At 37.7% G+C, this 25155-nt stretch overlaps 1 protein-coding gene across 2 annotated transcripts in view; it reads right to left on the minus strand.

Moving 5' to 3' along the window:
- Positions 1-615: 615 nt before the first annotated feature.
- LOC115512202 (hedgehog interacting protein) overlaps positions 616-25155 on the minus strand; it is a 91042-nt gene continuing 66502 nt past the window's right edge. Inside the window, exons 10-14 of one of the 2 annotated variants that reach the window (XM_030312998.1) lie at positions 24549-24679; positions 21349-21430; positions 4919-5067; positions 2069-2197; positions 616-1235 (exon numbers count right to left, since the gene is read on the minus strand). In XM_030312998.1, coding sequence (XP_030168858.1) covers positions 1225-1235; positions 2069-2197; positions 4919-5067; positions 21349-21430; positions 24549-24679 — 502 coding nt within the window. In that variant the 3' untranslated portion in view covers positions 616-1224. Of the gene's footprint in view, positions 1236-1334; positions 2198-4918; positions 5068-21348; positions 21431-24548; positions 24680-25155 lie in introns of those variants that run through there. The other variant, XM_030312997.2, reaches the window with a different exon arrangement.

Raw genomic sequence — 25155 nt, forward strand, 5'->3', positions numbered from 1 at the left:
ATTGTAAAACTTTCTGTGATGGAATTCAGTAAAAGGGCTATGAAGAGAAAGCAAAGGAGACAAAAGACTGCTATTAACCTCCAGATGCGGGCTACTGCAGGTTCATTGCAAGATTTGTCACACTCTTGGGCCAATGAAGTGTTAGTGTGACTAGAAGGGACCACCCCTTTTCTGGGGTAAGAGGGCAATTTGGTCTCCATGCTCATTTAATCCTGAGACTTCTTTGAATAGACTGTCAATTGAATCTAAATTGTGCAAAATTATGCATGCACTTTTTAATGCAGGCTATTGTTCACTAAGCACTGAACCAAGATTTCTCAACCCATTTCCATTTGGCATGAGGTCACTTGAAACTTAAGCAATCATATATGGAAGACAAGAACAGTGTACTTAACCAACCTTTCTACATAAATGCTCACTGTGCTTTAATTGCAAACCTCTCACTTTAAAACAATAGAGAAATACTAGTTACCCGATTTTATTCTTTTTAATTGAGGTTCATATTCCCAAAGGTAAGGAGTGGGTTTGGAAAGTCAGCCTGTGCTCATATTCTATACTAGTCTACAATTTAGATTCTGGAAGAACAGATGTTTACAGAAGGACAACCCATAGCGGGTGTGTGCACGTCACGATAGATGCTTTCTCAGTAGTGCAAAGAGGCCTTATGACTTTGTTACAATCCAAATGTGGAGAGCTGGCCTCAAAAACCAGTAAGAAAAATGTCTATCAGACTTTTTGCAGTTTTAAATTAGATCATGGCATTTCTTTAAAAACCTGAACAGAACATTTATAGAAATTTATTCATACATTAACCAAAGAGGATTTTCACTGAGGTCTTAAAAGGAACATATACATTAAAACTCATATTTGGCAAGAATTAGTATTTTAAGCTTACATAGCCAAGATTTGTTAGAAACGAGTGAGCTCTTCTCCAGTGAGTTTCATTCAGTGTGAAATCTGCAACGTTCTAATCACATATACTCTGACAGTCTTGCTATGGTGAAAAGCACTTTACATATGTTTAATGCTGGAATTTTATAAGGATTGGCTGTTTTCTTGCTTTTTCATCCGTCGTTAATGATTACATGTTGGCACAGGGGCACATTGCTAGATTAGATCCACAGCACATTAAAGACTGTTTGCTTTCTCACTCCCCTTCTTTCCAATTAAGTTGGTGAAAAATGTAACTTTAGTATTTTACAGGACAGGGCAAAGATGTTTCATCTAGGTGATGTCTATATTATAAAAATAAAATAAAAAATATAAATAGGTAACACAAACCCAGTGCCTATTGTTAGATACAATATATAATAAAAGCAGACCTTTTAGGAAGATTGATTTCAGAATATGCTGTTATGATTTAATTATAAAACGCTTGAAAACAATCTTGAGATTAAACTAGAGTAACCGGATTTCTCTGCCAATAAGAAGGTAAGTGGGTAACATTCTGTAATTGGATACATTGATACAAATGAAGATTACAATTTTATATCGTCGCCCATTTAGAAATTCATCAGGGAGTTCTGAAACATTCTCTCACATTATAATCCTTTAATATAAAAATATTGCCTTTTTTATTAGATCCATCAGATTGCACAGTAATGTTTCAAAACTCCATTAAAGTTGACTTTAGCTATTACAGACAGAAAATTCCTGGGAAGTCAGATAATCTCTTTTGGTGACATAAAAATTCCGTTATCAATTTACAATGGAATTTCTGTGTAAATTACCCCACACAAGGAAATATATATATTTAAAACCCATCTGTTATGCAACCACGCGTATAGGGGTTGTGAGTGTGTGTGTGTGTGTGTGTATGTGCATATGTGAACAAACGTGCCGACATACACACACAGGATCTGCACATTTCTGGAAATTATTTTTAAATTAATAAAAGAAAATGAAATCACAGGAAGTGTGTAGCAGGAGAACAGTCTTTCTTTTTAATGACAGGATAAAAAATAAATGCCCATTGGAAAGGAAGATTCAAACAGTCCCAGAAACTATACAATGTAACTTGTTAGATCCAGCAAATAAGATGTCATGTCAATGATCTGATCAAGAATACCTGCCCTGGTCACTCTGCGGATGTTTCTGTCCACTTGTTCACATTGAGGACCAAGATAGCCTTTTTTACAGAGGCACTTGTTCGGTCGCACACAGACACCTCCATGACGACACGCTGGCTCACATTTTGCTGGCAGAAAAAGAAAAAGCGACAAAATCACACTCTCATTCTGCATGTCAGAAACAGCACCGAGTAACGAGGACAACAAATATCTGATGAGTAAGGGAAAGGAAAGGAAGAAGGAGGTAGCCAGTCAAACAGTGATCCAAAAGACAGTAAATAACAAGAAGGGAAGAAGGTTTCCAGACCCACAGTTATGTGGAAGCCAGGACTCAGTAGAGAATGGGAGACATTTCCAGGGAAGCGGAGATCACGGGAAACCATTTCAAGCCCTTGCAGAACTGACTCTATTTAAAACGAGGATTTTAGTTCTTCAAATATGTCTGCTCCATGAGGGCATTTCCAACAGAGGGCCTTCCAAGTAACTCCGTGTTCCCATTTCTCCAGGGCAGGGCCTTAATGTGGGAAGGGCCTGGCCTGAGAGGGAGACGCGGCAGCTTCAGCATCTCCAGGGCAACATACAGGAAGGGTCAGTTCTCAGTTTTGGTCAGATGGAACAGATCCCTTAGATTCCTCCTGCCTTTAGCTCCCAGGAGGTGCACAGCATCGCTTCATCTCTGTTTACACTTTGTGGCCCTTCTGGGGCAGTGCAGCGGGCCAATCCTTTTCAGGGTGGCTCTCCACACAGAATCTCTTCATAAAAGGATTTTTACCACCACAATATAGGTGGGAAATGTAAAGATTTACTGCTAAAATGAGATGGAGAGATAAAATTGGTTTTAGAAGTTGTCTTTTACTGATGGGATAAATGTGGGCTGTGCAGCCACCGAAGATGGAAACAAATTCCTTGAACACGTGTCTTCATACTTTCAAGGGACAGGGTTATTTTAACCTTTTCAAATGCATTAATCAAAACCCAGGGGTCTGTGGTTGACAAATGGAAAAGAAACAACAAGAGAATAATGAGATGATTTTCTTTTTTACATTTGTGGTTGATGAACTATGTTAGTATATGAATAAAGTTCTCGCTTAGGTCAAAAATATCATGAATAGATTACTTTTATAAAATGGTTCTGATCTTATATATTCAAACTATTTAAACTGATAAGTGGAAAGATTAAAGTACTTTACTGAAATAAAACTTCATGTTATCTCAAAGAATGTCAATTTTCATTTACATCACTTATCATTATTTATAATGGTATGTATAATGCACCTATATTTAAAGTAATTTGTTTACCCTCAGTTTAAACATACTGTTGCTAGAAGGCACTCAGTAAATATTTGTTATCTGATAACTTGAGGTGACTTACGAGGTCAGGCAAAATGCAAAGTAAGGAATAAAACAGAATGGACACTATATAAAAGAAGCAGAGAGAATAGGTATTGTCAGGCATTAAAGGGGGGCAGAATGAAGATACATTATCAGGAATTAGAATATCTGTGCATTTGAACACTGATCCTCATTTTTTTGTCAACTAAGGAAAAAGAAGACAGAATGGGTAAATAAAATGTAAGCAGCTATTTTAACTAATGTAATTACCTAATTTCTGTAGACTTTTAACTATGATAACTCTCTCCTAGATATATAACCATGGTATTAATCAACCAGGTAGTGTTATTAGTGCTGAATCAATTTAAACTTAAATTGTACACTGCGTATGTGACTGTAAATGTGGCCTACGTTTTGTTTGACGATATATAGAGAAGTTACGGTTGAAATTTTTGGAACAAATATGTGTTTCAAATAAAGAAAAAATAACATTTACACATTAACTATAATATTAAGTATGAATTTGTAACACATTTTCATTGGCAAGAGAGGCTTTAAGATTTGAAATATTTGTAAGTAATATGTATATGCTGGTTGTTGAAAACGCATTAAAAATGCATTTGTCCTATGGAAATCTCTTCCAGTTTTACTGAGAAGTAATTGACATGTCTCACTGTAAAAGTTTCAGGTATACAGCATGATGGTTTGGTTTACATATATTGCAAAATGATTTCCCACAATAGATTTAGCTAACATCCATCATCACATATAGATAACATAAAAAGAAAAAAAAAATTCTCCCGAAAATGGATTTTCACCACATACATCCTAGACGCTAGGTATCTGAATCTATCTAATTTTCTTCACACCAAGTAGAATTTAAACATCATTGCATGTAATTGAGGAAATCCCTGGTTAAAGGATAGGGTAACCGTGGAATAAATCTCTTCTGCTGTCTCTGAGCAGCTGCATACCTAGTTGATGGTTCACAAGGGAGTGGCAAAAAGAATTAAAAAATCTCATAATGTGCCCCTAGATAATTGCGTTTTCTCCTTTTTATTTAATAACACCCACTGAAAAACCCTGTTTTTAGTGCACTGTAGCAAGAAGGCAGGCAGTAAAGTTAGGGAGGGCATTTATGGGGTGTCTGGAAAATGCTGGCACTTGGAGAGGGGCTTTGCAAACACTAGGTCATTGGCTGGTGTGAAATCTCAAACCTAGGACTGAGAGCCTGTACAGATGATCTAGTTGTGCTGTTTTCATTTTTCACCATTTGAAAGGACTCAGTTATTTCAGAGTCTTTTACATTTATGATTAACTTATATATGTGAATTGTTTACATTAAGAGAATGGGAAAGATTTCATTTGCAAGTTCAGAAACAGACTGAGCATTCACATTATAAACGGCTAAATTCTGAGCCGTAGATAATTCTAGAAGACATAGCTGATGGTAAGTTCTTGAGTTCCTAAGGACTGCCCCGTGCCCAGCCTTTCCTGGGCACAACAGATATACTGACCAATTCTGCAGAAGTGCCCTTCCCATCCTGGGGTGCAGCAACACTTGCCCGTGGGGGTACAGTAGCCGTTCCGACAGAGCCGGGAACATTCCGAAGTCAATGTCTGTGCAGGCTGTACCGTGGCTCTGCACTCCTCGGGCATCAGAGGTCTGCGTCAAAAGACAATGGATCAAAGTGTATTTGGGCTGAAAACCAGTATCAGAATGAAATCCCGCGAATTTGTAGCTTGCAAAGCATTTCTTTTCCTTTCTTTTAAGTGGGTCAGAAAGACGGACAACTTTTCTGAGAATACAAAATACATGCCAATGAAGAAACAACCTAACCAGTTCTGGACCAGAGAACATCATAATGAACATTATAAGAAATTTTGTCATGATCAAAATTCACTGATTAAAAATATAATTATATTGTATTGGTGTTTTCTATTTGGTAGCTAAACATTTCTAGCGATTAAAATTCTTAAAAAAAGACACATAGTTTAAAACTACCCCCCCCCAGGTTTACAAAAATGTTTAGGAATAACATCTGAGATAGGTTTCACTTGTTATTGGCATATTTGGCAATATCACAGGGGTGAAGGCATTCATCTAAATGGCCACTTGCAGCTCAAGAAAGCTTGGGAATCATTTTTTGTTTAATTTACATTTCTCTTGAAATACCTTTCTCAGACTGATTTTTCTTGAAGGGATATCGTGTGTGTGTGTGTGTGTGTGTGTGTACGACTGACTCAAATTTTCAACCCTTTATGCAAAAAATAAACCATATATACATAGATAGATAGATAGACATAGATAGATAGATAGATACATTTTCAGATCTTTTATTTTGTCCTGCTCTGAAGAAAAATAATGCTATTAGCAGCAAACAGAAACATCGTATCTGCTAAGTAAAAAGTCACAGACTTTGTTTTAATTGCTCTACAACTGCCATCACTTAGAGATGCCTTCAAAAGAAGATGTCTGTGGTTCTTACTGGTTCTGAAATAAGAGGCTGTCATTCAAGTCTAGAAGCATGGTCACAAGTGCTCATCACCTAATGTAGGAGAAACAGTGCACAGTGGGATTCCTCTATCAGTCACTGTTGCCTGGGTCACAGTGTGGGGAACAAGTGCTTTCCAAAAGTTCAGGAATGTAAACAAACACTCAGCACTACTCAGATCACCACCATTAGGATGGCCAAAGCAGTTGGACTCCTTAAGGACCATAACAAAGAAGGTGATAATTATAGGTCAAAGCCACCAGAAGAAGTAAATGATATAGCCTTCTAAGAGAAGCACATAATTAGGCCCTGTTGACTCCTTTTTCTTGAGACAGGTGATCTTGTTCTGTCCCTCTGGCAGTGAAAATACTTTGGGGCCTGACCTCCGGCTGTGTCTACAATGACTCAAACCATATTCAAAATACATAGTGACATCTTTCGCTTCTCTCTCCAATAAAAGTCCCACTCTATGTTGAAAGTACTGAGTTTTGCAACTAATGTGACAATTCAGAAAGCTCCCTTAACCTCTTATTTAAATCTAGAAATGTCAATTTATGTGAAAGGTCCTCAAGGCATTCCATGAGCTGGGCCTATTATCAGTCCGACAATGTGAATAATTTCCATGTGTTCCCCAAGGAAGGGAGTCTTTCTGGGAGGGAGGGCAAGGTGCGATGAGGTGGAGAAAAAATGAAATGGTTATGCCAAGGGAAGTGGGGGCATTACTTTCACCTTCCTGTTTTGTTGTTGAATACCCCAAGTCGGCTCTATTTCTTTCTCAATAAAATTCTTGGGGCAGGTGGGTGGCTCAGTCAGTTAAGCATCGGACTCTTGATTGCGGCTCAGGTCATGATCTCACGGGTTTATGATACTGAGCCCCAAGTCAGGCTCTGTGCTGAAAGCAAGGAGCCTGCTTGGGGTTCTCTCTCTTCTTCTCTCTGTCCCTCCTTCTCTCTCAAAATAAATAAATAAACTTTAAAATAAAACTCTTACTTTGTGAAACAATGGTGGCATTTTCGATCACTAGAAGAGCTGTTTTTCAACAGCCATGAAGTTCTTCTGAGTCACAGGCATTCAATAAACAGGTATTGTTCAAATTTTACTGGTAACCGAATTCTGTTTATCTAATTTCTACTGATTACTCACTCATTCAACCTCTTTCTGACTCATTCAAGAAAAAAAGACTCAGAAGTAGGGTATGTCAGGGACACCTGGGTGGCTCAGTTGGTTGAGTGTCAGATCATGATCTCACAATTCTTGAGTTCAAGCCCATGCCAGCACAGAGCCCACTTTGGATCCTCTGTCTCCCTCTCTCTCTCTGCCCCTCCCCCACTCATGTGCGCACACGCGCTCTCTCTCTCTCTCTCTCACTCTCTGTCTCTCAAAAATAAATATTAAAAAAGTAGAGTGTGTCAAAAATATATCACACATTATATATGATGCAAAATATGCAGGCATGTAGCTCCTACACTCCTTGACAATATGGTTTATGTCTGAGCAGATGAATTTAAAGAGGAAGAAAGAGGACGCTGGGGTGGCTGGGTGGCTCAGTCAGCTAAGCCTCCAACTATGGCTCAGGTCATGATCTCGAGGTTCATGAGTTTGAGCCTTGTGGGGGGCTCTCTGTTGTCAGCACAGAGCCTGCTTCGGATCCTCTGTCTCCCTCTCTCTCTCTGCCCCTCCTTGCCCTCTCTCTCTCTCTCATAAATACACATTAAAAAAAATAAAGAGAAGAGGACACCATTTACATCAAGAATATAAGTGACCAGTTAAACAACAGCCGCCAGAAGATGTTGCCCATTTAAGTCAAAGTGTTAAGCACTGATTCCATGTATACTGGGAAGAGGAATGAGGATGTGACAAAGGAGGACTGGGAATGAAACACAATTCTTCAGGGCAGAGCATCCTCTTACTGTTTCCCTGCTGATCCTCCAATTAGATGCTTTGACTATTTTTCACCATTCAAATATGTGGAAACTCAGATAGGTAGGGGGATTCTAAGTTGGTTTTTGCCAAAGATTTAGTAAATGCTTATCTTTCTGTGGATGTAATTATTTCATATGTGGGCTTGTTTGCTTTAGCTAATCTGAGACTAAGGCTGTCATATATAAACATGATTCCCTTAAGTTTTTATTTAAATATCTAGGAAAATAATCTTTTTTTTTTTCTTTTATGAAGTGGCCAACTAACATTCCTCACTTAGCATGTTAAATAAATGCTCTCTCTCTCTCTTTAAATTGTTATTCTGTTGGGGATCTTTTAATTGAAATTTACATGATGGATAGCCTATCTCTTATAGAACTTGACTTAATGAATGGGTTCTCCTATCTCCTTTTCCATCCCCATTGAAATGAAAGCTTTCTGAATGCAAAAGTGACATATTCAACCCTCTTCAACACCAGTCACTCCCTCAGGCAAGTACTGTGCTCTTCATGGGGATAAGACATAAATAAAACTGGGTTACAGTCCTCATGGAGACACCAAGGGGAAGAGAGACATTCAAACAAGTATACAAGTATACAAACAAGTATACAAGTATAATGCAGTGTGACCTTTGTTATGTTATAGGTGCATTTAAAGCCACACAGGAACACAGACAAAGAAGCAATTAGTTTAGGATTGAGGGATGTTTTAGAAAGATGATATTCAAGCCACCAAAGTATGTTATCTCCTTCAACTACTTATATACATAGGAGCTAGGAAAACACTACAGAGGCATTCAATAAGTGTTTATTGAATGCATATAGTAGAAACTTTCTCAAATGCTTTTTCTGGAATATAAATTCCATGAAGACAAATGTTTCCCTCTCTTCTTTTTGTCTCTCCAGGACCTAGAAAAATGTAAAGCACATGGAAGATTCTTAAAAATCTGTTGAATGAATGAACAAATAAGAATATGGAATTTTAAGAGAGTGTTTATTTTCTGTGCTACTGAGTAAAGACATTAGGAATATATGGGCTATTTAGGGGAGGGATATCATTTAAATCTGTTATACTTTTATATCATAAGCTTAAAACTAAGAAACACTTGCTATATTTCTCTGCATTGCCTAAATTAACTCAAATCTTACAAAATTCTTCTAAGGCATGGTTACATTCATTTTAAAAGAAACATTTTTACACTAATTATAATCATAGTAAATAAACAACAGACCATAAAGTAAGCATGACATAAAGAAATATGATTGCTTATTTCCTCTAGCTGGGAATTAAGCCAATGTATTTAAATTCATTTTTCTGGTTATATATCTGGTAAAGTGTGACAGAGAGTTTTGGTCATCCCAACCATCCCCTCCACTCACTCTTTGTTCTACTAACATTTCTTTTTTCCATTGAAAAGAATAGGGTTCCTTTACATGGAATGAAGAGAAAACAAAAGGAATAAAACAAGTAAATTTGAATTTTATTATTCATCTTGAAATAGACTATCATATGTTTACATGAATACTACATATCCCCAACTAGATGGCATCTAAACAAAATTCTAGAGTACATAGCTGTGATATGTACTTCATTTTTCATTCTTATTCTTACTGGACTGGAAACTTGGGTTTTAATGTAGGTGTGCTAAAAATTGCTTAAATAGTTTTGTTCTTCTTTTAAACAATTACTTTTGGGGCGCCTGGGTGGCGCAGTCGGTTAAGCGTCCGACTTCAGCCAGGTCACGATGTCACGGTCCGGGAGTTCGAGCCCCGCGTCAGGCTCTGGGCTGATGGCTCGGAGCCTGGAGCCTGTTTCCGATTCTGTGTCTCCCTCTCTCTCTCTGCCCCTCCCCCGTTCATGCTCTGTCTCTCTCTGTCCCAAAAATAAATAAACGTTGAAAAAAAAATTAAAACAAAAAAACAATTACTTTTTTTAACTTGTGGATCTTTACCTCTAGTGAATGAAGTCCAAGGTAGCTTTCAAAGTAGAAAACTTACCCAAAAGGATGTTTAGGTTTGTGATAAAGAATACATCAAACCCATTTGTTGATAGTTTTCTCTATAGTCTTCAAACTTAATGTAAATCAGAAAAACACACTTTATAATCTTTTTACACTTGACAATGAAACAGTAGGGCTAGTGTCAGAAAACTGCCCCAAATTCTTTAATGCATAAAGCATTGTTTCTGGAAAAACAATGGAAAAAAAAAAGAGAGAGAGAGAGAATAGCTCTGAACTTATGTACATTACATATCCTATTACAATTTTTTATTTGTACTGTATTATTTCTAGAATTCCAACTTAGGATGGATAAAGCCAATGTTCCCCCACCCCCCACCCCCGAGATATTGCTTTGGATTACTACATTTTCTATTCTGCATTTTCTTAGAAACCTACTTTGTTTGGTAGTATCATAAAGATTTAGATACTTTCCTGAAATAAAGGAAGAAGTTGAGAAGCATAAGTGATTTGTAACATAATCACATGTAATGACTTTTTGTGAGTAGCTAAGGCCAACAGTGAATGTCTCTAGGTAGTGAGATTATAGATGGTTTTAGTTTTATGATATTTAATTTAATCAATCAACCAATCAATCAATAAAGAAGTCCTCTGTGTATCTGTATGGAAGCACAACGATAAATCCTATCTGAGCAGGCCTGTTCTTCAGATTGAATATGTCAGAAATCTGTCTATTGTGTTTTTTACAAAAAGTAAGGGGACTCATTCTGAAACTTTTGTTAGCGGCCCAGATTTTAAATTCATGTTAGTGTAAAACAAGGTACATAAAATCATGAGTAATACTTATTTGTAAAATCCTGACTCATTAGAGGTTTCAGAAGAAGTAATAATTCTATAGCTTCTTTTAGTTAACAATCTGCTTAAGGGGGCAAGGTGATGTAAGAACTGTCTTATTCTTTTATCCACATTCACACTGGGACACATGGAAAAATGTTCCTTTGCAACTGTAACCTTCGCAAAACTATTTTTCTTCCATGCTTTTTCCTATTCTCATGGGAAAGGAAAAACTGATAAATCTAAGTTCTTACGACTCATAGCATGGTTCCAGACCAGAAGAACCAATGTCACCTTGGAGTTTGTTAGAAATATAGAATCTCAGGCCCCTCCCCAGACTTACTGATTCTACACTATAGCCAGCGTGTCAGGTGACACACATGTGATTTCAAGTTTGAGAAGCACTGTTCTCACTTAGGGCCATTTCCTAGCCAGTAGCAATTAATGTGGCCATGAATTAGTGTGGCCAGGAGCTTCTAAGTAAAGAATGCCTTGAAATTGTATGACTGGAGGGAGTCTTCGCCACTGCACAGGAAGGCAGTCTTTGGATGCCACCAAGGATTCTATGGTTTAATGGGTTTCCTCACTGTAAGCATTTTGATACACAGCGATAATCCATAATCATGCATCATCTCTAAGACCAATATTCAGCACTTTTAGCTAAGAAAAGCCAAGGGAATGGAAACTTCTCATAATGGGATAGATTTTACTGTTTCCCATCTGTGTAACTTGGGCACAGGCATAAGCACTAACTTAGTAGAACTGTTATCATCTTTCACATACACATTTTAGTGCTTTTCTCGAAGGTCAATATATAAATTGATTTTTTTTTTGAAGTCTGGATAATTTTTAGTCTGGATGTTGACTAAATTCTTCTTGCTCGTGTTCACATTTCTCTTTTCAGTGTCAATTTATCCACAAGGAGTAGAATTTTGTATTCCACTGGATCTATAGCATGTTTGGGGACTACACAGAGCCATTTTGTGGCAACTAGTAAGACAATACATTATACAAATTCAATTTGACTGTAAGGAATCTTATACATTCATAATGCCAGGTAAAAACATAGCCATGCAATAATGGTCTCACTGGGACTTCATGGAAGTGTAGATGGCTGAATACATTTCCTAACAGTATTTTTCAAGTACTATTTGACATGTCATTAAGGAATGCTGTCCTTGACATTATATTACATGGAGGCTGCAGAAATATCTTTTTATACATGTCTTGAGCAACCTTGATATTGGAGTAAAGGGAAAGATAATTTAAATTCAAGAATAGCTCTGAGGGCACCTGGATGGCTCAGTTGGTTAAGCATCTGACTCTTGGTATTGGCTCAGGTCATGATCTCGCAGTTTGTGAGATGGAGCTCTGCACTAACAGTATGGAGGCTGCTTGGGATTCTCTTTCTCAAGCCTCTCTGCCCCTCCCACCCCCAAATAAATAAATAAATAAACATGAAAAAGAAAGAGAATAGCTTTGAACTTATGTACATTACATATCCTATTACAATTTTTAATTTGTACTGTATATTTCTAGAATTCCAATTTAGGATGGATAAAGCCATTTTTTTTTCCCTAGACATTGCTTTGAATTGCTACTACATTTCTCTGTTCTGAAATGTGCTGAAAAAATGGGGCTGGGCCTTGGCCTTTTTCTCTGAGACTAACGTTGTCTTCATTTTGAGGTCTTGCAAGGTAAACGCTGAGCATATGCTCACTCAGAAGTCATGCTGACTGGCTTTAATACCTGGGCAGTTTGGGATTGAGTGAGCACTACATTCTAAAGGGGCAAAGGCAGTGATGATTTGGTGAAGGGAGCCACAGGTTTAGCTGCCTCGGGCTAATAAGATTATGAGAACTTCCACAAATATCACTAAATTCTGTTCTATGGTTAAAGATGCAACCATAATAAAACCAAATAATGAAGCCACTTACACTTTTCAGTAATTTCCTATTCAACTTTATCCTCATGAGGCAAGGCAAATCCTGTTATTCCCCAAATTACAGGCACAGTACATGTATAAAGAGATTAAATGGCTTTCACGCAACTAGTTACATGTAGTCTGGAACTATCTCCTAGTGTAGTGTTCTTTCCATTCAACTGGTCCTCTTAAGGAAAAAGGGAGCAAAGTACCCATATTTTAGCCCCTATTAATCTCACCATCCAAATACCACCACCACAATACACAAGTATCTATGAGGGTATATGGGTCTCCTTCATTCAACTTCTCAGATTAACTCAGTGTATATATATTTCCATGGAAAAATTGGGAAATGAAAAGTTATGTATTTCCTCAAAGGGAAAACCTAGGAGAAATAATTAATGAAACTAGATGATAATGTCATCTTTTACCGAAAAAAAAAAAGTCCAATTTTCTTAAACTGCCTGCAATGTCTATTGCATTATGTTTTCAATGTCCTAAATTCAGAAACAGGTCTACCCCAATTATCAGCGGTGAATACAGAAAAATAGGCATTTCCACTTTAATTCAACGTACACGTTCCTGAAAAATCTTCTATGGTACAAAACTGCATACTAAAAATAATAGGATTTATGTGAAGACTAGGGTTGGGGAAGATCCCTCAAGATCTGTGCAACTTTGTAACTACAGCGCTAAAAAAACAAAACCTGGAACCTTTGGGAGAGCGCTGGGACAGCTGGAGGCTGCCTCAGCTGAGATTAGGGACACACAAAAACAAAATGGTGGTGAGCTCCTGGGAAGTGCAACCTGCATGGAGCAGGGGCTGCAGGAAGCATCTCTGGGGAGGAACACCCATGCAGGCACTTATTTTTCATTTTACCTCTGAGCTGAGAAGCCTCCTCTGCCTCTGCAACAGCCAGCCTGAGGGTTTGTTCTTTTTCTTCTAATAATGGCCCTACTTGCTTGAAAAGCTACATAATTTCCATGTTATATGGTCATTGTTCTCTTTTATCTGAGAGTTAGTGTTAAAGAAAATCACAGTGTAGCAGAACGCAGAACGGACTGGGCCAGGGAGCCAAATCATGGTGAATCTTACCCATCTCAGTATCCATAGCTTTCTGGACTATTAATACTGTAAGTTACAGTGTACAATGTTCTCGCATAATTTTTTTTGTTCCAAAGTGTTATTTATCTCAGATAATATTATTTATGTTTTTGATAATGTATGTGATCTCCCAGTTTAAGGTAAAAATTAGCTCCTTAGAGGTTGGGACTAAATTCTCATTTATATCCTCCCTCTGTAGCACATAATACAACATCTTGAACACAGGAGACAGGTAAAAGATACTTGTAGATTGATTAAATCTCCTGATTTAATTCTGGAGTGTAACAGTATACTTTGATAAGATAAAAATAAAAACTGAAAAATTGGAGCACAGTGAAAAGTCAATGCCATTGCTCCCTAATATAAAGAAAGAAATCTACTCTGTTCAGAATTTTATGTTCAAAAGCAATTGTTAACTTAAAAACTTAATTTATAAAACCACAATTAATAAAAGAAATCTTAGATACTAAATAAATGTCTGTAATTGGGAAACTAGGCATTTAAAACACCTTGATTACATTATGATTCAAAAGACTTAAAAGCCTACAGTATTTTCTTTCAGAAATCACCAAAAATAAATAAATCTTTTTCTCACTTATAAAGCTGTAGAGGTATCAGTGTTTTAATTTTACATCATAGGAAGGCAGAAATTTTAAATATCACTAAACGTTTTAAATGGGAAGCAAAAATTCAACACAAGTTTCTTTCTGTTTTTAAAAGAACAGAAGAATGTCGATTTAAATTCTCTTTCAAGACCATGAGGGTGACAAATACCCAAATTTTGTTACATTTTTTGATTCATTTGTCAATGTTGACAAAAACAAGTCATGTAAGCAACAGATTTTTTTTGAATTAGTAAAAAAAAAAAAAAAAAAAAAGGCAGGGGGGAAAGGAAAAGATGCTAAGATGAAGTTTTTCCTTTAAAAAATACATCTTTCTCAGGATACCTGGCTGGCTCAGTTGGCAGAGCATGAGAATCTTGATCTTGAAGCTGTAAGTTCAAGCCCCATATTGGGTGTAGAGATTACTTAAAAATAAAATCTTAAATAAATAAATAAATAAATAAGTACACCTTCCTCTAGAAAACATCTTTTTACAAATTGATGGAACTGTTTTATGCAAGGTTAAATCTGCTTTTATCTCAATTACTGCAATATCTGATGACACATTGCCTTACAATGAAACTACAAAATATTCAGGAGATCTAATAATATCTGACTTCACCATTGCCCTAGGCAGGGGAGTAACATGGGAATTAAAAAGAAAAGCTTTTAAGAATTTTCGACTCTTGGGGCGCCTGGGTGGCTCAGTCAGTTGAACTTCCGACTTTGGTTCAGGTCATGATCTTATGGTTCATGGGTTCAAGCCCCGTGTTGGGCTCTGGGCTGACAGTTCAGAGCCTGGAGCCTGCTTCAGATTCTGTGTCTCCCTTTCTGCCCCTCCCCTGCTCATGCTCTCTCTCTCTCTCAAAAATAAATAAACATAAACAAAAAAATTAAAAAAAAAGAATTTTCTACTCAACAAAAGAGTCTTATTTTGAAGAATATATTCTTCATTATTCATATTTTTCATTTTCGGTGGCAATGAAGTCTTCATTGCAATCTGTACAATTAATTCTAGGAATTGATATTTCAACATTTCAAAACTGATAGTTTAAGAGAGACTACAATTAGTATAAAGCAGAAAATTCCCTTGAATGCTGTGGTCATATGTCACATCTCCAGGAAATAAGATACACACACACACACACACACACACACATATCACACACACACACACATATATGGATATACATATGTATATATATATGTGTGTGTGTGTGTATATATATGGAGATATATATGTGTATATATACGGAGAGAGAGAGAGACAGAGTGAAAGAGAGAGAGAGAAAGAACGCCTTATAGAAGCATTTTAAGCGACAATGATTTTTTTTCATAAATTATTAAGTAATATTTTCTATTTATTTTGAAATAGGTGGGGGTTCTAAGCAGCAGGGTGTGGCTTACCTGAGTGGGCTTAAATGTGTGTGCATATGTATCCATATGCAAATCTTAGTAAAGTATGACCAAAATTCCAGTTATTCTTAGGTCATTACCATACATTATGCATGCATGCTCCTTCATTCATAAAAGTTTTTAGTTTGATCTTATCCCATTCTTTTGTAATATTATCCTCAAAATTTCAAATGCTATACAGCAGCTTAGAAAGGATTTGTCAGTCAAAAGTGTGTTATGCATCGCAACATAAAGTATAGCTCATTAAGAATAAAATACAAGCTGGCAGATAAGAATATATCCATTTGTAGTTATCCGATATGTAGAAGAAGAATAATAACAAACATGTAAAACATGCATCCTTGTCTTTTAGACTTCAAATCCACCATGCTGAATGGATTTTTATAGGGCATATACTTGTTCATGACCTTTACTGTTAAGAAATTCTGTCATGTTTGAAAACTAGTCCCTAGTGGAGCCTGTGTCCCTGTTAATAGTTGAAAGGTCAATGGAGCTGCTAAACAGTTTGTATTACTGTCAGGGTGGCCATGAAAACACCGCCTGCGGCAAGAGGACTCGGCAGCTGGGTCAACAGGCACTGTGGGGATTTATCAACCTAGGGGGGCCACTTGCATAAAACTTTGACTGATGAATTGGGACTAGACTGGCTTATTGGGCTAAAGCCTCTCTATTATGTGTGACTTTCCTTAGGATGGCAGGGCTGCGTGCAGGCTCCCTGAGACATGCGAAGGATAAACAACTGATTTCCTCTTATGAAGTGATTTTTTTTTTAAGTATTCTTCAGCATCCAGGATAATAAGGAGTAGGATGAGGATATTAAGAAAAAAATAAACAAAAGGCAGTAAGTAGGGCCATGGAGGGGAGAAATGGGGAGGAGGCATGGGGAGCAGTTTTTGGTACTGGTCACTGCAGGAGTCTGAAGATACAACGTTTCTATAAGATGACTTCTGAAGCCTGGAATTTGCATTGTTAATTTGTAGACCTCTTAAGGGAATGGTCTTGTGTGACATGGTTGGATAACAGATAAGCACTATGTTAAAATAGAGCAAGACTGGCTACGTGGTAATTAAATCAATATGATTAGGAAGAATTTTGTTTTACAGATTCCCGGAGAAATAACCCTGGAAATGTTTCAAAATAAAAAAAAAAGGGGGGGGGGGTCATTTGGTTTCAGTTCATCTGACACAAAAATTAAAGAATCTTTGGCAGCAGTATGAAAAAAAATTAGGTTCTATAAAAATAAATCTTGGACGGTATGTAACTGTTAGAATTCTTTAATTTCCACCCCACAGGAGCATTTGTTTGGTTCTGAAAAGATTTAATTCAGAGCAAGCAACCAGGGCATGATGCTTGGACATTTGGAAACTAAGTATTAAGAGCTCTTGAAAGCTCCACCAACATCTTTACCCCAATTTGGGGAAGAGATCCTGAAAATGGAAGAGATCACCTTAAAATAATTCTTTTTTTTATATACATTTTTTTGTCTTAAGGTTTTATTTAAGTGATCTCTACACCCAACACGGGGCTCAAACTCACGACCCTGAGATCAAGGGTCGCTCGCTCTTCCGACTGAGCCAGCCAAGGGCTCCACATGAAAATAATTCTTGAATGCATAGGATGAATACCAACAATACTACAGAATTCACTATGTTCTAAATGTATTATTTAACTATCTTCAAAGGCACTCCACAGAAATGAGGAAGGGGCAGAATGATCAGCTGTACTCTCTTGATGAGCAAAGGGGCACAGTAGAGTTAAATAACTTCATGCAGGGTCCTTCGGTAAGGAAAATTCAGAGACAAGACCAGTTGACCCTGTGTCCTGACAAGATGGACTTGTTCCTAGTCTTGATTAGTCTTAGATGGCACTAAATTTTGGTGAAACTAAAATTATTGCCCACCTCTTATACTCAGTGTATTGAAATCTGTTTTCTGGAACTGTTGGCCAAAGGAGGTCCCCTAGATGGGGCAGGCAGGACCCAATATTAGAGACTTTTGGGGATCCAGTGAGTTGACTCAGGAAGCTGGGTGATTGGTATTGACTTGATCCTAACTCCACTCTGTCACAAGATGCAAGTGGTTCAACTTTGACAATATTCCTGAAGTGTGTTCAATGTTCTTTTTACTTTTTTAATGCTTATTCATTTTTGAGAGAGAGACAGAGTGCCAGCAGGGGCGGTGCAGAGATGGAGGGAGACACAGAATCTGAAGCAGGCTCTAGGCTCTGAGCTGTCAGCACAGAGACCGACGTGGGGCTCGAACTCATGGACTGAGAGATCATGACCTGAGCCGAAGTCGAACACTTAATTGACTGAGCCACCCAGGTGCCCCTCAATGTTCTAACATGAAGGAAAATTCATTCTTTCTCTACTTTTCCCTTAAATGACTCCTGAGTTCTAGTTAACGTTTAGGAAAACCTGGTTGTAGTGTTATTGAATTTGCATGTTTTTAAATGATAAATAATGAGTTTTGATTTTTCTAACAGGTTATCTTGCCATCCTTTTCTGAGAAGGATGCCCAGTGTAAAATAATTTTAAGCTTACGTAAATGCTTATGTAACAAATAGCATTAGGCCAAATTGTCCTTATAGACTGAGGTTAATGCTGTAACCTAATCTAGTTTTGCCAAAATGACTTAAGAATGTTACATATGGTTTTTAAACTCTCTCGTCTTTGTTATATGTGAGTGTGTGTGTGTGTATGTGCAGGGAAAAACAAAAAACATAAATCTTATAGTGAGTAAGAATGTAATTTCTATGACATGTAATATAGAATATAAAAATTTTATAATTTGGTGTTATTCTCTTCTAGGACCATGAGTCAAGTGCTGTTTGAAAGTAATGATTCTGAAAACATTATTGTTACAAGTCTGGGAACTCCTCCACAAGAATACAATTAACCTAAGATTTTAATTTGAGTTAGATTTTAGGTATAACAAGAAATGTCTATCTATTGTTTTCTTTAGTTCATGAGGCTCTTTCTTCAAATTCTCTCTCAAAAGTTTTGGAGAAACAATTTGGCTCTCAAGCAGACATCCTGAACAATGTTAAGCTAGTAATTAGCTCACGTTTCTAAAATAATCCCATTCACGTACACTAAAGGGTCTGCTTCTATAGAACTTCAACTCATCTAGGGAGAAATACTATAATAATAAACGTTGGCATCCAAATTGAAACAGCATGAGGCTCCCAACAAACGTTTATGAAAACATTTGTTTTCTTATAGTTGGTTTAATCTTAAAATTTATGTCCATGACTGTGTACAAGGACAGTGTGTTTGGGACTGTTACTACCCCCACCTTCTGAAAACCAAACACACATCTGAACCCTGGCCCCACACATGACAGGACTCAGCAGAAACAGGCACTGTAATGAGAAGTCAGGACTTTTCAGGTATGTCACTCTGAGACCACCCTACTAGAGGAGGCCCTCAGATCACAAAGCCAAGGTCCCTTATGGAAACCCTGCTAATTAGACACGAATAATGGATTGAAGGTGTAAAATTCACCTCAGCTCACCACCAGCAGACTAAACAATCCAGATGACGAGAGAAAGATTTTGTGAGAAGGAGGAAGAATTCATTATAAGACTACCAGGAAGCTTGTAAAAGCATATCAGCTTTGACAAACCTAATGAAATAACAATGACTATTTTGAAACGAAGGGCATTAGATCTGAGTGAAATCCCTAGACAGACACCATTATGAATCATTAGAATGCTTACTTTGTGAATTAATGTTAGCTTGATTTTTGTTCTTAATATTGCCAACTTCAACCACCACTGAAGTGCCTGTTATTTTTTTTCATTCATCACTTTGCTTTTCGCAAAGAGGACATTCGTTTCACATCCAAGGAGGAAAAGATCTACAACATATAAATAGGTGCTTCTCTTATCGTGGAAGAAAATGATACACCAAGAGACCATTTAGGACTGATCACTCCTTTTTTTTTTTTTTGTTCTGTAGTACCAATGTTAACTTACATTTTTCTCAAGAAAGTGTTTTGTGGTATGGGAAGAGGACACAACTCTCTATTTTGTTTTCTGGGGGAAAAACATACACTATAACTTACAGATAATATTTTAAAGTGTAAATTTGCTTTTAGCAAACTTTTTAGATATTGGAATTTATTCTTCTAAAAGAGACGTGAGGGACCCCTGGGTGGCTCAGGTGGTTGGGTGTCTGACTTCAGCTCAGGTCATGATCTTACAGCTTGAGGGTTCAAGCCCCATGTAGGGCTCTGTGCTGACAGCTCGGAGCCTGGAGCCTGCTTTGGATTCTGTGTCTCCCTCTCTCTCTGCCCCTCCCCGCTCACTCTCTGTCTCTCTCTCCTTCAAATATAAATAAACATTAAAAAAATTTTTTTAAAGAGATGTGAAATTTGGGAATTTAAATACGCAAATGGGCTCAGGAAGATAAGTTAATACAGAAAGATTTTGAAATTCACACCCTGGTGGAGCTAGAGTCTGGCAACAGTGCATTCAACAGTAGTGGTATTTGAGGACACCTAGGTTCTGTAACAGTTATTTCTAAACTCATGGCTAATATCTATTTGACAGTATATAATTTTATCAGCTTCTGATAGTTCCGACTTATCCATGAAATTAAGAACTGACTAATTATGATTCAAGATAACAATGTTGTGATGTGTCGGTGGAAAAGAGCAAGGGGGATAAATATGTTATTTAAAAGATTAAACATTTGGGGCACCTGGATAGCTCAGTCCAACTCTTGATTTCAGCTCAGGTCATGATCTCATGGTTCTTGAGATCCAGCCCCTTGTTAGGCTCTGCACTGACAACTTGGAGCCTGCTTGGGACTTTCTCTCTCCCTCTCTTTCTGCCCCTCTCCCACTCATATTCTCTGTCTCTCTCAAAATAAATAAATAAACATTAAAAAAATAAAAATTAGGCATGCCTGGGTGGCTCAGTCAGGTAAACATCTGACTTCGGCTCAGGTCATGATCTCGCAGTTCACAAGTTGGAGCCCCCGCGTGGGGCTCTGTGCTGACAGCTCAGAGCCTGGAGCCTACTTTAGATTCTGTCTCTCTCTGCCCCTCTCCTGCTCATGCTCTGTCTCTGTCTCTCTCTCTTTGAAAAATAAATAAACATTAAAAAAATAAAAATAGAAGATTAAACATCAAATCTTCTTCTTGCTGCAGTAAATGACAACATTTCTTTAGTTTCCATTTGTTTAGTCACATTAGCCTGCATGACAGCTGTGAGCTTCCAGATAGTTTTGAAATGAGGCTCAGATGTTGAAACTGCCAAATAGCTTATCTTGATTACCTGACAAAAAAAAATCATACTGAATAGCTATAATGTCTGCCAATATGTTTCTAGTTTTCTAGAAAGAGGAAGGTTTGTTGCTTCCAACATGAAAGCCAATACCTTTCACATTAGGGTCCTCTTCTGGCGTGTAACTGAGGATGCTGATTCCACAAATCGAATGTTGCTCTCCGATGGCAACAAGAATGACATGAGTATGTGGACACAATGGGGCTTATAAAGTTCAGCAGGGTCAAGTCTAGCCCTCATAGACTGGAGTGGAGGGTTCTCCCAGGATAGCACTTGGCATATGGACAAGGCAGAAGTGTTCATCTTTGTTGATTGCTAATTGCAATTCATCATCCTCAATGTGAAGACACTAAAACAACTTGGACAAACTACTTGACTTAAAGGAATATAAAGAGATCTCACCTTTTGGGATCTACAATTTTGTAGAGTTTTCCATTGTGAGTCTGGGTCATACTTTTACTACTTGATAGAATGTAAACTTCACCTGTGAAAAGTGAAATACAGTAAGTTAATTTACAGTATTATAAAGTCTTACTTCCTATTGTCGAAGCAGATTATTTCATATAAATAAATAGATATTTTGTTTTATTTATTTATTCAATTTGTTTAATGTTTATTTATTTTTGAGAAAAAGAGAGTGAGACAGAGTGTGAACAGGGGAGGGGCAGAGAGAGAGGGAGACACAGAGTCTGAAGCAGGCTCTGGGCTCTGAGCTGTCAGCACAGAGCCTAACATGGGGCTCACATCCACAGACCATGAGATCATGACCTGAGTCCAAGTTGGCTTAACCAACTAAGGCACCCAGATATCCCAATAAATGGATATTTTATATTTATTTTTGTATCTATTTGTACATATGTATACGTATGTATGTACATATGTATATATGTATGTGTATGTATATGTGTGTATGTGCATGCGCATGTATATGTCATGTATCTGTATCTCTCTATATATCTCCTCACAGCCTCAAGAAAATCACTTGCCTAAAGATTATGAGAGTCTCTGGGGCACGTGGGTGGCTCAGTCGGTTAAGCATCCGACTTCGGCTCAGGTCATGATCTCACAATTGGTGGGTCCGAACCCCGTACCAGGCTCTGTGCTGACAGCTTAGAGCCTGGAGCCTGCTTCAGATTCTGTCTCTCTCTCTCTCTCTCTCTGCCCCTCCCCTATTCTCTCTCTCTCTCTCTCAAAAATAAACATTAAAAAAAAAAAAAAGATTATGAGAGTCTCACAAGTCTACTTTCACAGTGCATCCAGAATTCAGTCACTTGTCTCCACATCCTACTACTATTCCAGAACAAGCAGATACCAGTGTGTCCTGGATTAGGGCAGGAGCCTCCTAACTGATCTCCCTGCTTCTCCCTTGTTCTTCCATGTTTAATTTCAATATACCATCCACAGAAAATCCTTAAAGCAAGTTACATCATTTGAGTTGGATCACGTTCCTTTGTTTCAGTACTTCCAATGGCTTCTAATCTCTCTCAGAGCAAAAGTAAGTCCTGGCAGTGGCCTATGATGCCTCCCCTTATTGCTCTGACCTCATGTGCTATGCTTCACCCTCTTGTTCACTCCTTCCTAGCCACAGTGGCCTCCTGGCTTTGTACACATGAGGCAGCACCTGTGCCAGTCTCCTGTCTAAGGAGGCCCCCCCAGTTTCAGGCTCTTCGTCAGGCTCCTGACTCAGTTCCTATCTCAGCTTCTGTTCCAGGCTCTACCTGTCACAGCATCTGTCCCAAGTTGTCCCAGCCTCCTGTCCTTCACTAGATCTCCACTAGGTTGGCTTTTCTTTCCCCCTTCAAGTCTGTACGTAAATATCATCTTTTCTGACTGCACTATTTAAAATTGCACTGCTCCCAACCCTCTTCACAATGGGACTTTTCTCCAAAGCATTTACCAGTTGACACTATATATAGATAGATATGTCTCTCTCTCTCTCTCTCTCTCTTTATACACACACACACACACACACACACACACACATACATATGTGTACACCCAACATGGGGTTCGAACCCACGACCCTGAAATCAAGAGTTGGATGCTCCTCAGGCTTTGCCAGCCAGGTGCCCTCTTAAGTAATCTCTACACCCAACATGAAGCTTGAACTCATGCCTCCGAGATCAAGAGTTGGATGCTCCCCCAACTGAGCCAGCCAGGCACCACCATAGGGCTCTTAATTAAAGCCAAAGAGTATCACATTAAGGCATAATTCAGTGAAAGCCAGTTTAATTTTAATTATAAAGTATACACGATGCTGTAGCTTTTGACAGTAAGGATTGTATATGCTTCATTTGTTAGGTCTACTCCCAACATAGTATTAAGTGCAGATAGATGTTTGGATATTTTGACCAACGGTGGTGACACTAACAGGATGACTGATGGTGAGTCATTTGCAGTAAGGTCTGGGGAACTCAGAATGATTCAGTCACAACATCTAAATATTCATTTGTAACTCTGCCACAAACAATTTAATCCTCATTTATATTTTAAAACCAGGGTTTGCCAATGAAATTTAAATTACATTACAGAGTATTTCAGTGGAAAAGGGTATCTCTTTGGTTTTTCTGAGCGGGCTAGGAGATACCAAGGGAAAATTAATTGTAAATGTTTTCAATGTCGGAACAAGAAAAAGAACAGATTGGACTTCTCTTCTTTAAATCATTGTATTCCTGTGGCTCTGAAATCCATGTTAAGTCCCTTGTTAAACTAAGTGAATGGCATAAAACTATTTACTTATGAATTCCCCATTTGATGTAATAAAACCAAAGCTGGACTTCTAGAGAAAATATTCGGATTCAGATGGGAAACACAACTCTTCTTTCTTAACACCTAAAATTCATCTCTCAGCCTGGGGGAGCATAGTAGCCATGGTTTGTTTGGGTGCTGACCTTTAAACAGTGTCATTATGAAAGCTATGTTTATCTCTATAATTTAAAATCAGTAGCATTTTTTCTCTTTGATCGCATTCCAATTTCAACTGCTATTTGCTTGTAAGTTACATACATTTTGATAAAATATGAACAAACATATTATGTGTTATCCCATAGATTGTCATTCAGAAGATCATTTTTATTCTGTTGGAAAGCAGATCTAAAACTTCAGCTTATCTTACACAAATTGCATGTCCCAATGGATTAAAAAAAATCAGAAATAGAGGATAAGGTGAGACTCAGATTGCAACAATTTTTTAAAAATTTGTTCCAAGAGACATGGAAAGGCTTTCAGATAGAGAATAGAAACAAATGACACAGCTTTACTTAAAGTTTAAGTAGATATTTAAGATTTTCTCTCTTTAGGTCTCAAAAATTCTCTTTTGTTCTTGCCTTCCATTTTCCTGCTTTGTTACTTTTATATTTCTGAAGTGGAGATAAGACTAAAAGATGCTTTTTTTAAAGAAAGCTTTTTCAAAGAGCTTTTTAAAAGAAAGCTCATTGGGAAAGAACACGTGACCGGGCCATCTCTAACCTCCACAGTGGGTCATCTTTGCTGCAGGTTACCATTGTCAGCAAATGGAGGACAAGATTGTTCTTCTTATTAAAACAAAGCCTCTTGGGCAAGGGAGTGAGAAAGCAACTTAATAGAAATGGTTTGTACAGTACCTAATTCATCTTCTCCAAATCCCAAGATGTGACCTGAAAAGTAACCTCTACAGGAACCACTGTTGCCGAGACAGAGTGGTTTTTCTTGCCATTGCTTGCTCACGGGACTTTGCTGGAGGGTTAAGAAATTCCTACAACGAAAACATACCGTAAACTTACAGTGAAAATAGGCGTTTGCTTAAAAAAATAAATAAATAAAAGGCTTAGAATAAAGTTCACAATAAATAATTGTTGTGCCATGAACCTGGCTTCTAAAAGGAAAAGTAATATAGCCCATAATGTGTGCAAATACTCTGAAATTCTCATGTAGGGAGAAAGTACTTAAAGATAATATTTTGTTTGGAGGGGGGCACTAAAAGTACCTGAGTATGAGAAAAGCCCTCCCCTTCATCCAGAGAATGATACTTCCTCTCCAGGACTAGACTCCATGCTGTGCTATTAATCAGAGAGAGGGACAGGGGGAAGATCATGGGGTCAGTACACTTTTCTAGTTCCTTTTAGTGACCAAGCATATCAGCTCTGCCATATGCCTGAATGCCAGTGACTCGGGAAACAAGGTTCTTAATTTGGGTTTCATCATAGAGTTCCTTCTAATTATCCACAATGT

The sequence above is a fragment of the Lynx canadensis genome, chromosome B1 (genome assembly GCF_007474595.2).
Source record: "Lynx canadensis isolate LIC74 chromosome B1, mLynCan4.pri.v2, whole genome shotgun sequence".
In the NCBI taxonomy this organism is placed as follows: Eukaryota; Metazoa; Chordata; class Mammalia; order Carnivora; family Felidae; genus Lynx; species Lynx canadensis.